The sequence below is a fragment of the Amblyomma americanum genome, chromosome 5 (assembly GCF_052857255.1).
Source record: "Amblyomma americanum isolate KBUSLIRL-KWMA chromosome 5, ASM5285725v1, whole genome shotgun sequence".
Taxonomy (NCBI): Eukaryota; Metazoa; Arthropoda; class Arachnida; order Ixodida; family Ixodidae; genus Amblyomma; species Amblyomma americanum.
Window position 1 is genome coordinate 23880083 of NC_135501.1, and position 16075 is coordinate 23896157.

Here is a 16075-nt window from a genome sequence, read left to right on the forward strand (position 1 = left end):
TGCGGCACGAAGAGATTACCCGAAGTCGAGGGCGCTTCGGCATCTGGCAGGGGTGCACAGTACGGAAGCGCACCACGGGGAGTAGCGACCCCGCCTATCTGAAGTTCCTGGGTTGGACCCAGACACGACCAACGAGGTGGCAGTAGTGGACCAGCCCGCCACGCTCGATGGGGGGGGCTTTCGGGCCCGAGGATGACCAAACCTAAATTGGTTTGGTCCTAAATCACCTCGGCTGCAGGAGGTGGTTGGTGCGAAACCCCACCGCCGGACACCCACTGGTAAAAATTAGTACAAGCGGTCCCCGGCCTGGCGCCCGTCTTCCTTTAGGGGTGTTCGCTTGGGAGAAGCTCCGTAAACCCTGCTGCGGCCCTCATGGGTCGAGTTCTTGCCCCGCTATGAACGTACACCTTCGCACTGGGGAGTGAAACACGAACCACCTTTGCAGGCTGAGTCGTTCGAAACTGGGTTTGCCCCCGAAGAGGCGCAGCGGGGTTTGCAGAGCCTCCTCCAAGTACACACCCCTGAAGAAGCCGGGCGCCAATCCGGGGGTGGCTTGTACCTATTTTTACCGCTGGGTGTCCGGCGGTGGGTTTCGAACCAACCACCTCCCGCAGCCGAGGCGGACGCTCAGACCACTAGGCCATGACTGCGGTAAAGGTTTGAGCCACGTTGGCCGTGACACCACCTTTAGCAGGCACCGAGGTTGTCCGACACTGGGGCTTCGCCCGCGAGGGGCGCAGCGGGGTTTACGGAGCTTCTCCCAAGCGAACAACCCTAATGAAAGCCGGGCGCCAGGTCGGGGGACGCTTGTACCCATTTTTACCGGTGGGTGTCCGGCGGTGGGTTTCGAACCGACCACCTCCCGCAGCCGAGACGGGCACCCAACCCACTAGGCCACGGCTGCGGTAAACCTGATCATCTGGCAGACTTCCTCTGCCCAAGGCAACACACATAACACCATGGGCAAGTCAGCCCAGGGCTTTTATACAGGATAAGGGAAAAATAAAATGGTACTGCAACGTCACGCTTCACATTCTCCCATTCGTGCAGTACAGCTGAGAGCCACCTCAAACACAAATACGGACTCTTGGCATGTGCTGGCAACATAGGGCAGTGACCATGGTCCCTAATTACGGACTGCAGCATAGACAACCAAGGTTGCGTCTGTGGCCAAATAATCACAACTGGCACTCTTTGCTGTAATTTACAATGAAGGGCACTAAATGCTCATCGAAAATGTTTAGTTCTTTTTCTTTCCTATGCTCTGCAAGGCCAGCAAGTCACAACCTTACGAAATTATTGATGAACCCTTGCTGCTGTTTGCAGTCACTGCCTGCATTTCAGTTTCCAGCTTGTGCACACAAAAGATGCTTGGACTGCAAGCACTGTCGGCACAACAAGACGAGAGGCACACCACTTACTTCATTGAGGAATGTGATCAGCTGCTTGAGACTGATGTAATCCGTCTTGCCCTCTGTTCTGAAATAGTACATGAAGGAGAGATCATAAGATGCAGGGCCAACAATTTGGGGCTGCAATGAGTTATAATGAATGGCAAAATATACAATACACCTCTGACATAGCAGAACGAAGTGCACACCAACGATGAAGACGCTAGAGTAGCTATAAAGTGGCACCGTAGTCTACAGCTATAGACAGCCTTTGATAGAAGCAGTACTGCGAGAAAAAAAAATGCAATTAAATCAGAAATTTAACTGCATTAAAGTTTAACTACAGTGTTCTTCACTGTTCCCAAATGATGCAGAATTGGGGGAGGGAGGACTGCTCTCCACAAAAGCAGCTCCCATCATAAACTTGCTCGAGGAAAACGCAAGGGCAAAAATTGAAAGGGTCCCATAGCCAGAACCACAGCTGGTTGGACATCCAATCTCAGAAGAAGGGATGATGGAGCAAAAAAAATTGACTATGCTTAAACCACGCTAAGTAAGTTACGACACTCAGTGAGAACAAGCACAACCTTTGTCTTTTTTTATATATATATTTCTGCCCCTTTCACTCCTTTCTTAATCCCTTCAGGGTGCAGTCCAGGTGTCGACATGCCTGGCATGCTGACACCTGGCAAGGTGAAAGGCATGGTAGCACTGGCTACCATGCCTTTCTATATCTGTTGCAACCTCTATGCTTACATGCACAGAGCATCCAGGAGCCATCTCAAGGTATTCAGCCGCGTCTCATGACTGTGCGTCCCACTTAGTGACAATGAAGATTCTATGAGGTACACATGAAGATGTGTGCGCAGTGTAAAGTTGAAGTGGATTTGCATGGAATTGGTGGGAAAATGAGCCTTCAGATGCCGTTTGCATCAACTGCTTTCAGCTGGTGCCTTAAGAGGGCATGACTCAATTTAGTTTGCACACTTGTAACAGGATTTCACTTTCAAATATCAGACAGGCTTTCTGGTATGTTTTGGAAGACATCTCATATACATATATTACATAGGATGATGTTAGGAGAGAGAGTCCGAACTAGCACAAAGGAAACCGTCCCAGACCAGTCAACTTGTCTATGCAGCCAATGGCAGCAGAATCTCGCTGATGAGGATGAATGCCAATGAAACGTTACATAAAAATATTCGCGTGGAGTACCGCATACTCATTGGAAATTAACACAAATCAAATTAAGAAAAATTTTTTAGACCAAAAAATAAAGCACTGGATCATCTACCCCGTCAACACAGGTGGTTAAACACGCTTGGTTCAACACAGATTGAAACAACGTCCTCAGTAAAGTGTCTTCGCATGACTCTCCAGTGCAACATGTCACGCGATTTTCATATTGATACCCTTATTAAGAAACTTGCCAAATGCACAGGTATGCTGTGCTGGGTACGTTTACTTTGCCACTTAATTAATATCAAACATTTACTTTACAATGCTCTATTTCTGTCTAACCTTTCCTATTCTCATTTGGTATGGGGCATGACAACATCTTCTAACACACATACCGTATTTACACGATTGTAAGCTCACCTATTTTTCAAAATTTGAAAATCCGAAGAGGGGGGGGGGGGGTCGAGTTAAAATCGAAACCAAAGCATCGCACCATCAATACAGGTGAGACAAACGAGATATCAGGCATGCTACAGCATGGTTGCATTTTTGCTGCACGGCTCCATCGCATCGTTCTTGGTGCTGGCCTTGAGCAACTACTATGTGAACGCGCAGAACTGGCATCCCCTCCCGTGCGAGGCCACCGATGGTGGCTATCGATAAGCAGCAAACCGGCACCAGCCCACTCCCCACACGAGGCCGTATAATGCATCTGCTGATAAGCGGTGGCAGCCCAATAACGCATTCACGTTCTGCTCTTAATATGCGTCCTCCAAGTTTTTTTTTTGTTTACTTTCAACCGCACACTCGGCGCTTAAGGGAGCATCGATAGTTGATGGAAGGGCCGCTGTTCCAATCATGGCGGCACCCCCCCCTCAGAACCGCAGCGGCGCGGGGAGTGTCGGTAGCCGACGGAAGAGCTCACGCGTAATTTTTCTTTGGCTTTGACGCATTTGACTACTGCCAGCCGCATTTTACAAGTTTTTAATGTAGTGCTTCATCATTCGTTATTTTTGCTCCGGGTCTGGTAAGCGACCGGCGCTCGTTCACGGCTACATTCGAGATGGCTGTCATTCTTTACGCCGAAGAAACGAACTGCGTACTGGGCCGCAAGTTCGACGTTCATAACAGGCGATACAGGTGTGGAACCTGCAGCGAGGCAAAATTTTCAGCTGTTCCACGTGATGTCGTGATGTGGCTGTTTGCGAAGTGAGGGATTTCGCTGCACGACGATGTTAGAATGACGAGCTGTGGGACCGCAGCAGCGATCACGACGACAGTGCTAGTGAGGACGATGGCGCAAAAGTGGAAGAGTAGTCCAGTGACTAATACATTTTCGTTTTGGAATGTGCCCACGGGCACGCTCCTGCATGGCAGCCAATAGCGGCTGGCAGGATAGTGCTATCGCGTTCTATTATTAAAGACCAAGTGTAAACGACCTCCAAGTTTGTTTTTTTTTCTGAAATGTGATGTGGGGGTCGACTTACAATCGAGTCGAATTACAGTCGTGTAAACGTTTACATACATGAAGAAAAAGGCCATTCGCATTATTGTGAATGTGCCGTTTTATGCTCATACTCAACCTCTTCTTTCAGTGTTGAAAATAACACTAGTTAAAGAACTCTACAATGGCCTGCTCAGTTACCGCTATGAAAGAAGCTGGAAAAAATACACAATTCCTTTTTTATCAGTTAGCTAACCTGCAACCAAGAAATAAATATTACACAACATGAAGCAATAACAGCTGGTATGCCACCTCTTAGGACCAATTATGGTCATCAAATGCTTCGCTTTCAAATCCCAGACCTTCTTAATTCTTACAGCGAGTTTTAAAACCTGGTATTCAACTTGATTTGTTGAGTACCTACTTATATTTATTGTATGCTCCTGCTGCTTAGATGAAAATGCATGTTTAAGTAGTTCTATTTTGTGTATTATTTGTGTCATTTCAATACTTATGACTTTGTTTTCAATGCCGATTCTGCCATAAGCTTCGTCACCTTTTGTTGCTGCTACCTGTACACTGTTGCTGCCGCTGTTTTCAGAAGGAAGGGGGTGCACCCCTTTGTCAAGCCAATCTAAAGCTTCTTGAGTGCCCCTCCCAACATCACCTGATGTTGAAATAAAGGAATTTCTATATATGAACCTCAAGGAATCATGAACAACATTTGTTCCCCCTGAAATTTGTCCAAAAAAAAAAGGAACCAAATCAATATGTCAAAGCGCGAGAAAATGATTCTTAGAAATCTATTTACGGCTGAGAGGATTTATTTACAGCCATGCACCATTGCTCAGTGCCCACAGTGCATACCACGTGACTGACGATTGCGACACTGAAGATCGTGATCGCCTCCACAGCTCCTGGAGACAGCTCCTACATACGTGTCATCCACAGGGCACAGGAGACCGTTCAGACCACCCGAAATTTAGCACATTCAACACAACACAATACAGCTAAGAAATTTTACAAATTCACATCACACCAAAAGTAGTATCAGCTGTGGTCATGTCACAGTGATTGTACTGTAATCTGATGCCTATTTATCAATTTTATATATTTTTGAAAATGAAAAACCAACTAGCTCAGATGTCAATTCTGCTTATCATTAGGAATTGTGCACAACAATTGCAGCACTTGTTTCACGTTGTGAGCTAGGGCACTGGACTACGGCTTCCAGGACCCTGGTTGCGTAGAATTTGTCCTATCAGTCTGGAGGTCAAAAAGTTGGGTGAGTTAGTTCGATTCCATAATTCTAAAGCGCGTTTTTCGCACTGTAGAATTATGGTGTCCTATCAGTCCGCTCGAACTAATTTCTGCCACCATGGCACGGTTCTTTTGCTGGCGAACGCCAAGCATAACCAAAGGTCTCTGTGAGATATGGTACAAGCAATGCTGCTGATGAAAGGGCAGCTCAATACTGGTTCAGGCAAAAAGAAAAAGTCAAAAATAAATTAATATAGCCTGCTGCTTGTTCTGAGATCATTAAATGAGTACATCATTTCTTGTCACCTCCCAGTTCTAGGTGTCTTTCCATTCTTTACAACTTCCTTGTGGCTACGGCTGGCAGCTGTGAGTAGACATTCACATGAGTCTCATTTTTATCCTCACAACAGCGCATTACATCGACTATACTTGCGTGAAAAATGGGGAAGAAAAGAGGCGTAATGACAGGACAGGTGCAATGTCATCTCTGTCCTGTCGTCACATCTCTTTTCTTCCCCATTTTTCGCGCAAGTACTATACTCGAGTTAATGCACAATGAACCAACTTGCCCAAACGAAAGTATGTACTGAAAAAATCCTATTCGCCTGCAGGCTGTTTCTGTATTTTTCATTATGAATGCTTCTCGCGGAAGACGTCGGTTTCGGAGGTGAAAATTTTATTTTTTGCCCCAGAGCGATGAAATCTGGCACGCTTATTGGGAAGTGCACTAAATGAATATATACAAATTTTCACTCATATGACTTCATCAGCTTTGACATTATAAATATTTATGCACTTCACAGCTATACCAAACTTGCAGAAAGGCTAGTGTGACAACAAAACACAGTAGGAGCCTAAAGTAGCTCTTAAATATCAATCAAAGGAATGTTTCATGTAGTGACATTTTTCAGATACTTTTATCAACCTGAGTTAGGTATCAAATGTTCTACATAGGACATTTTAACATGCTTGCCTAAAGCCCTCATTAGCAGCATGTCAAATTTGTGAAAGAGTGAAAAATGAAAAAGTAATTCAGAAATACAGGAACGTCACTCAATAAAGAATTTAGCAAGGAACACAGTGCAAAAAATCACATGAAAATTCATGATCCATGACGCCATTGTCATGTTATGCTTTCTCCAAGCAGGGAAGTCAGGTCGAAAAAACACTTTTGGGAAAAATGGCACTTTCACGTAGATCTCCGCCAGTTTCTTTTGCTACCTATGGTGAGTAAAAACATTTTCTAACGTAATTTCTGGGCTGTTTTCAGGAAAAATCTTTCAGGATATAATTAGAAAGACCTTAAAGGTACCAAAGGACAGGGTTAATTGGAGAGATGGGATAGGCCTTTGCCCTGCAGCGGGTAAAGTCCCTAGATCAGCTTTGCTAAGTACCGAAAACGTTTGTGGTGCCACCAATGCATACTATTGGACAGCACCCACTTCCAGTGTGGCAGATGCCTCTGTCAGCCATGTTCTTCTTGAAGCAGTCCAGCTCAAAGTCTCCTAGTCGTTTTGTGTATGTAAGCTCTCATATCTTGTGCTTTGTATGCCGGAAAGTGCTGTTCGTCGAAACTGTGCTTGATGAGTGTCCAGTGCATCTTAAGGGGCCACCTGTTAGGCAATTCCGGTGCGAACTTCCTCACAGCAAGTGACGAAGTGATGAGGCATTAGGCCTATTTCACGCCGAGGGAAGGAGTACAGCACTGTGTGTGAGTGATTGGCTATGAAAGCGATGAAACAAAGTGGAATATGTGCCCTGATGCATTACCCACCTACCCACCTACCTGGTGAGGACACAAGAACTTTACCTTTCAGATAAGCAATAATTGCGCAGTAGAAAAACTTGATAGTTAAGAAATCAAGACAGCCTGCCCGCGCCGGTGTCTGGCCACCGGCTTCAGCTGGCAATGCCGCATTACTCGCCGGGAATGGTCGAAACAGGGTTTATTGATGACTGACCGGGGTGTGAAATGCATTCCCTGTTAGTGTACCTGCGTTGTGTGTAGTGCTTCCGGCTTCGAAATCACCATTGGATATTTTTCAAAGACGTGATGAGATGCTACAGCATCCACTGCGTCCACCTTTGTGTTCTCCTAGATATTCGTGCCTGTGTTGAGTTGGAATGTGCGAAACTCGTAGGTTCATTTTCGCTCTCCCGTGTGAGAAACATGTGAATGAAGTTTGTCGCTACAATAACTGAGAGTGACGCATATTTGCTTGGTTTTTCGTTTTTCGCCCGAGTTATGCTAATATTAGGCAGTCAATGTTTTGTTTACAATCTGGCTTGCAGGTGCTGCTCTTTCATCTTTTTTGTGCATGCGTTATGAATGTCCCTCGCAATGTGCACGGCTGCAAAAGCGACATGGTGGCAATTACGAAAATACTGTTCACTGTTAATAAATTAATGCTTCCTGTGAAACAGGGTTTGATAGTTCCTATGTTGGTCCTGAAGAATGCATCTACCTGCCTTCTAAAGACACTTCTACTTGTCATGCATCTAGTTAGTTGCATACTCTTTAGTGTAAGTGTCTTTCTTTAACAGGTGTTTACCTTCTGAATCTTTAAGAAATGTGGCAGGGCATTGTTAATTTTATTAGTAATGTGCCATGTCATGTTGTGTTTCAAACAAAAGTATAAGAGCTTTTTTTTTCTCACGTGTCTTTTTCAATGTGTGTTCTTTCATGTACATAACCGTTCGTGCTGCAGCTAAGTCTATTGAAAAAGAAAGAGGTGATACGCGTGAAATGCACCGCACGATATCGGAATGTCGCAAACTACGCCCTACTGGCATCATACACAACGAGCCTCATTTTTCTTCAGGCAGCCATCTTCTTGTGATAAGAATCGTTTACTTGCTTGCATAATCTAGCAAGATTGTCGTGCATGGTGTTGCTGCCATGTGCCTCATTGCGAGACGGGGACCTTAAATGGGCAGCCCGCCATCCTTGCGTACCTTCACTGCAAAAATACTTATGAACACAAGTCACAGCTGTCCTTCACGGCTGACACCAATTTCATCAAACCTTTATAATCACACAACTTGATGGCATTTTTTTTTCATGCTCATTGGTCACACACTTCTCATGATCCGAAAGTTGTCAGGAATTGCTTGTTGCTACTTGAGGTTGGTCTTCTGCCGAGATGACTGCAACCTCAAGTCAAACTGAGTTTGGTTCCGATATCTGATATCTTTACCTCAGTTTTTGTGTGCATTTCAAATGCTTTCTTTTTATTGCCTTGCCTGCAATAAACCTCTAGTTGTTAGCAGAGCTCGTGTTGTCTCTCCTCTCGTCCCGTGTTCTGCGCTAGTTTCTGTGACATGTACAGCCTGTGCGGCTACAAATTCCCATTACTTCTGCGGTTCCGTAGCTGCACGAGGCAACACGCCATTCAAAAGCATAGTCAAGGGTTTGACGAAAGCTCGTCTGGTCAGGCATTAGTGCTGCATTTCATGCAGCACTGCGTTGAAAATAGTTTCAACAGAAGCGTACAGGGGATGCTGTATGCCAGAAACCACCTGGGAAATCGGCCTCCATGCTACGCACTTTCACCGTTCTCACCGTTTTGTGGCAAAACACCATGTAAATTAAACTTAGAGTGCATTAGTGGCATGTTTCACTTCTTGTCTGTGCCTAGATCATTTACCATAATTTTCACTCTCTGCGATGGCAAAACAGTGACTCTGCAAGGCCTCGCAACGCACCGCTCGGATGCATGCACCGCACCACCCGAGCGCGTTAGGAAGAACATGGCGGACGACTCGAGCTGCAAAAGAAAGGAGGCTGGGTGAGGAGGAACTTGTCACTACTTGGCAAAGCTGATAAGGGGCATTAGCAGTTGGGCATTGTCAGGCTGATGATGACGATGATGGCGGTGCTAGAATCAAAATCTGTTTTCTAAAATTTGATTCTTTTTATTTCTGTGATTTGAAATCCGCGCACCCCTTTAATATATGAAGCCAAGCCAATTTATGTCACTTATGCTATTTCACTATTTCCGAGTGATGGAAATGTGACCAACAGACATGAGCGTGTTCAGAGAAAAAATTAGTTATACAATCAGACTAAGCAATGTAGAATTAGTAATGCAAACTTCCCACAAGAATTCTGTCATGCTAGTCAAATCTATTAAAAAAATTGATCATGGCCTAGCCCTGCTAGGCCAGGATATACGTAGCGTAAGCGGGGCGGCATCTGGTTCGGAAGAGTTAATATATGAAAGGTGCACATTCGCTCATCATCATCATCATCTTCTTCGTCGTCATCATCATCATCAGCCTGACTACACCCACTGCAGGGCCAAGGCCTCCACCATATCTCTCCAATTTACCGTCTTTTGCCGGCTGCGCCCACCCTATGCCTGCAAACTTCCTAATCTCATCCGCCCACCTAACCTTCTGCCTCCCCCTGCTTACGCTTGCCTTCGCTTGGAATCCACTCCGTCACTCTTAAGGACCAGTGGTTATCTTGCGTTCGCAGTGCATACCCTGCCCAAGCCCATTTCTTCCTCTTGATTTCGACTAGGATGTCATTAACATGCGTGTGTTCCCTCACCAACTTGGCCCGCTTCCTGCATCTTAACGTTACACCTATCATTTTCATTTTCATGGCTCGCTGTGCTGTCCTTAACTTAAGCTGAACGCTTTTCATTAGCCTCCACGTTTTTGCTCCGTAGGTGAGTACCGGTAGGATTCAGCTGTTGTACACTTTTTTCTTGAGGGATATTCGTAACCGGCTATTCATGATCTGAGAGAGCCTGCCATATGCGCTCCACCCCATTTGGCTACTTTAACTATCTTATCCACATTGCTAATGACATTGCCCTCCTTGTCTCTTAACGCATACATCCGGCTTTTCCCTATGCCTAGTTCCCTTCTCACCGCTTTTAGGCTACCTCCGTTCTTTAGAGCATGATCGATTCTCTCCATATTAAACTTCCTTATGTTGAATACCTTGCACTTATTTATTTTGTGCCTTTATTCACTGTTAAACATCGAGCCGTCGTGGCGGAGTGGTAGTATCTCCGCCTCAAACGCCAAAGGCCCTGGTTCGATTACCAGCTTCGACACAGGGCTTCTTTTATTCGCCTTTGTGACGTCACTGCTCCTCGTGCATCCGCAGCACGGCTCTCCAGGATGCACGCGAAACTGGTCAACCTCAGCCAGTGTAGCTGACGCTACAAAATAATGTGGTGCTGAACAGGCCATGTTCAGTGAACATATAAACAATTGCTGTTCACCCATTACTATTTTTGTCGTCTGCATATGCCCTGACTCTCAATACTTCTGCTTCTGTTATTTTTGAGATGCAAGTTCTAGCCGATGCACAAGTTCATCTAGGAACAGGAGGCTTACATAGAGTTGAAAAGCTCCTCAATGTCATTGCGGGGACACACCCTTTGGTACAACTCCTGAAACTTCTCCAGGGTGAACTCCTTTGGCTCAATGACGTCATTCTGTAAATCCAAAAAGTACACTAGGTAAGTGAAACAGAGCTACATTTAAATCAGCCTTAAACACTTTGCCCATGCACCTTGCACTTCACTGGCCACCACAAAAGATGAAGCAAAAACATGTTCAGCAGGACCACCAGCAGCATAGGGCATGCATAGGGCCTTCGTTTCTGGGATTTGTTTAGTTATGTAATCAGGGTGGTAAAAATCACATGGCAGTTTTTTAAAATCAGGCAGACAAAATTTAACTTCAGCATCATGTTTCATTTCGTGCTGTTCTTGCCCATGCCGTCTGTGACACTGCTTTTCCGCATGTGGACTAGATGTGTGCTAGCATGATCACTTTATGGGATGTAGAGGCCACAGCATCGCTGCATTTTAAACAAGGCAGTAATTATGACACTAATTGCAATCCCAAGGCTAGGCCACCTTGAGGAATTCCTCCGAACATATGCCAACAGCAGAACGGGGTTTTGCATAGCAGACCCCAAGCATGAAAAATGCAGCCGAACCCACCTTGCCGCTGGGCAGTCCAACATCCCCAATGCATTGGTACACCAGCTTCTCGGTCTTGCCAGAAGCAAACGTCTGTGCTATCCTGAAGATAGAAGTGGGAGAGGGTGAAACAGCATCCCATTTACTACTTCACCCCTTCACCAACTGCTCGATTGTGGAGGAAACAGGCTGTGCTGTAAAATGAGGGAAACACACAAACGGGGTCCAGGAGGGTACCACTTCTATGACTCAGCAGTGCACTCAGGAAATGGCAGTATTTCTAAAAGGCCTGGAAAAGCCGAGAAATATACGTGACATAGATTCTACCCTCAGGCTTGGCCTCTCCAATTAAAAGAGCAGTTAGAGCCCATTTCTGTGGCACCGTGTGCGGTGAAGCCCTACTGTCATATCACCATTTTTTTTTAATTTTCCCTGCCAACAATGGCCCATGCAGCATCACCAACCACACAGCACAGTGAGCAATTTACCCAAAGCGGCACGTAATTGCCCACAACTGCCCTCTGCTACGCAGTGGTTTGTTTGCACGTCAAAAAGCAATGTGCTGGGTCTGCAGTCACAAACTACAGGGAATGGCTGCCACAGGCAACACCTCAGACCCCAATAAAGCCTGGGTGATTGAATTAAGAGGTCTCTGTTTCACACCAGAGAACAGTGCATGAGTTTTCACAAGTGCTGTGACTTTCCCTCTCCTTTTTTTACGCCTGTGTGAAGCAGACCTGCGAATATATGGCACAAGTACTGAAACTTGCAGATGTCACAGGATCAGCAAATGCTTGGCACAAAGTTTGAACTGATCACTCATGAATGGTTCGCCCGCTTAATCAAGCCACAATGGTCTCCTTGTGCACAACAGCATAAGAATTGCGCCATTTCAAACCATAATATGTAACTCTGAGCACTAAAGGGATTGTCTACTTGTTCAAACAAAGCAAGTTCAATGAAACATTGTACTGATCTGTAAAAATAGAGCTAGAATTGTTCTGGGCACTCCTTCTAGAAACACTTGTACACAGTTTCCATTTATATAGACGCCGCTGGTGACAACAGTATAGCAGGCCGGGATGCAACAGTAAATTGTAAATTATAAATTGTGGGGTTTAAAGTCCTAAAGCAACACACAGTTTACGAGACATTCCTTAGTGGAGGCCACTGGATTCATTTAGACCATTTGGTGGGGTTTCTTACAGCACACTGATATCGCACAGAACATGGGCATTTTTTGTATTTCAACCTGCGACTTCAGGATCATCAGCCGAACGTCAAGTCCACTGAGCCACCACGGTGGGTGGGAGACAACAGAATGCCTACATGGAAAACTGTTTACATGGACAAACTTACGCCCATGAAAGAAAGAAACTCAAGGGAAGCAATACTGAAACGAGCACTTGACACTCATTGTGACCAGAATGGCTGCCACTTTCCACCGGGAACTTCCCGGACATCGTGGAGAGAAGCCTCGAACATCACAGAAACAGCTATGCCCGACCACAACCTTCGAAAACAGTCTCGTCCCACAGTGGGCTTGGATGGAAAAGTGATAAGGCCACATGCCAGAGGCAGTGCACAAAGAACAAAAAAGATAAGCAGCAGTGAACATTAACACAATGTTCCTGCAACTATTAGCACAGTTTGTGCGGCACCAAAAGTTTCGTATCTGTGAACAGCCACCAACATTTCCTGTTTATGGAGCTTTCATACAAAGTTTAATTATATGAAAAAAAAAACAAATCATACATGACATAATAATTATATGGCAAGCAAAAGGCAAGCAACAAGACAACTTGGTGAGCAAGTTTGTTCCTGTATTCCTTGGCTACAATGCAACTCATGAGACATGTTACGGAGTGCACCGTGTTGTGTCCGTTCTAATGTGTCTCATCAGTTGTGCCAGTCATGGGAAAATGCTTCCATGACACTGTAGCGAGAGGATGTGATGATGAAAAAAAAGTAGCGACAAAAAAAGACATCTGTGGATCTGCAAACTGAGTTCGGGCCAATTCGGTCGAACAAAATTTGCATGAAGTTCATTTTGTTTCCCAGGTGAATGCATTATGAATTGTGGAAAGCTAGGTTCACACCAGCAACAGATGTTCCTCTCGGCAATTGGCCTTATTCACAAGGCCACACTGCCCGCACATGCTTCTCCTCCTCCAGCTCCACTGGTTGAAAACAAACCGCCAGCTCCTACTTCACATACGCAGTTCATGTTAGCGACAGTCATGTGTGACAGATGGCGGTAGCCGTCACGCACATACGCAGGCTTAGGCACAGTTGGCACCTAACCGAGTCGCACCTGTGTTCCCCACGTGTGTTTGTTTTCTACCAGTAGCAGATGATTTTTGACCGCTTCCCAGAGAGTACCACATTTTGTGAAAAAAGTGAATTCCAACTGGCTCTGTGACCCTAACATCCACCTCATTAATTACGGTAGGAACAACACATAGACACCAACACAAAAAACGAAGCAGACATGACAACTCTGATCCATTCGTCTCACAAACCTGAGTGATGACAGTCTGAATAATTAGCACTGACACACAGTCAACTTCAGAGCTGCGGTACAAAACTACATTTGAGAGAATGATGAAGTGCCCATCATTTTTATTCACAGACCCGTGGTAGCTTGCTTATCCTACACAATACAGCACAATAGAAAAGAGAGAGCAAAATGCACAGGCCAGACAACAGGACAGGCGAGACCCACCTCCGAACGGGCAGTTTCCCATCTGGGTCCACCAGGAATCCCAGCTTGATCCAACTGGAGGGGAGCACAAAAGAAACGGGGAACAAGTGTGGCTTTGAATCATGGTCTAGCAGACACTGGTGCAAAATGAGACGCAAACACTGCCTTCTTAGTTGCATTAAAACAGAACTCAATACATGGGTGCTGCTGGCCACACTAATCATAAATGACAGCTATCATTCACCAGAGTACTCTTTCTTTTCCACTTCAGGTGAACACCAGCCATGCTTTGCTAGACAGCTCTGCAATTCTGATGCATCATAAATGATGTAAAGCAGAATCCACATCTAACAGAGCATTTATTGAGTACACTAATAAAATAACTGCAGAGTGAAATCTCAAAAAGAACCACGATTTCTCTTCTTCGCTTTTTTTCTTTTTCCAGCCTTGCAGCATAGCGATTTGAATACAGCGACTGCGTAGCCACTCCTAAGTGCAAGCTGTGCAATATGAGCCACACTTTGACAGCAAGCTGGCTCATCCAGGCACCTGGAGCTAAATCTGGAGCTTCAGATCTTCCTTCCAGTATTCCTCATCTGAAACATCACTATTCACACTAAAAACAGTGCCACCACATTAGAACAGGGTAGGCTGAAAATCTCTGCACATCTGGGAGAGCTCCGCGCATATGTCTAAGCCAAGACTTCACATCTCCTCGTGCGCTTAATAACCTCTGAGGTTATTACTTGTCAAGATAAAGGTTATCAAGCAAATAACTTTCAGCCCAAAATAGGAAACACATGCCACACCATCACAGCTTATAACATAAAATGAGGGTCATCGTCCAGCACTTCCTGTAATGAAGCATCACCGTAAAAACTAAACTAAAATATCTGCTGACAGATTTCTCAAACTTATATAATTTTGGACTTCCACAGAATTTCAGAATTTGTTCAAGAACTGTCATGCATGTTATATGAATGTGTACACAATCACGACTGACATTCTGGAAGTCCAAAAGGTTCAGTTCGGTTTTATTAAACTAGATGCAAGTTAATATTGCTACGAGAATCCACCTCTTCATCACGGCTGCAGGCGCTACCTTGGATTAAAACAGATTCTATGTGCAGAAGGGTTGGCTTGAACAGGCATGAAAATTCCTGCCCTCATTGTTGCCACTAAAGGCAACGGTGTATACTCTTCGCCTTCCTTTTGAGGTGGACTACAAAAGGCATGGTACTTGTCTAAACCATGCCACAGCACTGAAGTAGCAAGCAGTTGATTGGTACGTGGCATTTTTGAGCCATGCAGTTCTCTGTTGAGGTTGCATTAGGCAGAAGCTTCTTGGCAGATGACATCAGTGAAGTCCATTAACGAGTTAGCAGTAAGAGGGAAAATAGAGGAATTCAGGATATCGCTGCAGAATACATGTTCAGCTTTAACTGAGGAAGACGATCTTAATGATCATACAATGAACGATAATCTGACAGCTATCATTACAGAGTGCGCAGTAGGAGTAGGCGATAGGACGGTTCGACAGGATACCGGCAAGCTATCGCACTCAGGTGACGAAAGATCTGATTAAGAAACGCCAAAGCATGCGGGCGTCTATAGCACTACCCACAGAATATAACTTGCAGGGGTATCGAAGTTAATAAATAAGCGCAAGGTAGCCGACATAAGGAAGTTTAATATAGAGAATATAGAGCATACTCTGAAGAACGGAGGTAGCCTAAAAGCGGTGAGGAGGAAACTAGGCATAGGTAAAAACCAGATGTATGCGTTAAGAGACAAGGAGGGCAATGCCATTAGCAATATGATTAACATAGTTAAAGTAGCCGAAAAGTTCTACATAAATATATACAGTTACAATGTAATCAGAACGTTGATTAAAGAGACGTTAGCGCGCAGCAATGCGTCATCCCACCAGTAACAAAAGAGGAAGTAAAAAGCCTTAGGAAAAATGCAAAGGGGAAGGGCAGCTAGGGAGGATCAGGTAACAGCAGATCTGTTGAAGGACGGAGTGGAGACTTTGCTAGAAAAACTAGCAACCCTGTACAAGCAATGCCTTATGACCTCGACCTCACCAGAAGCTTGGAAGAATGCAAAAATTATCTTAATTGATAAGAAAGGAGACGCCAAAGACTTG

At 45.1% G+C, this 16075-nt stretch overlaps 1 protein-coding gene across 1 annotated transcript in view; it reads right to left on the reverse strand.

Annotated features, from left to right (window-relative positions):
• Positions 1 to 16075, reverse strand: part of norpA (no receptor potential A) — a 151063-nt gene that overhangs the window by 91855 nt on the left and 43133 nt on the right. The window contains exons 8-11 of the mRNA XM_077664649.1: positions 13948 to 14001; positions 11244 to 11325; positions 10630 to 10730; positions 1422 to 1479 (exon numbers count right to left, since the gene is read on the reverse strand). Coding sequence (XP_077520775.1) covers positions 1422 to 1479; positions 10630 to 10730; positions 11244 to 11325; positions 13948 to 14001 — 295 coding nt within the window. The remainder of the gene's footprint in view (positions 1 to 1421; positions 1480 to 10629; positions 10731 to 11243; positions 11326 to 13947; positions 14002 to 16075) is intronic.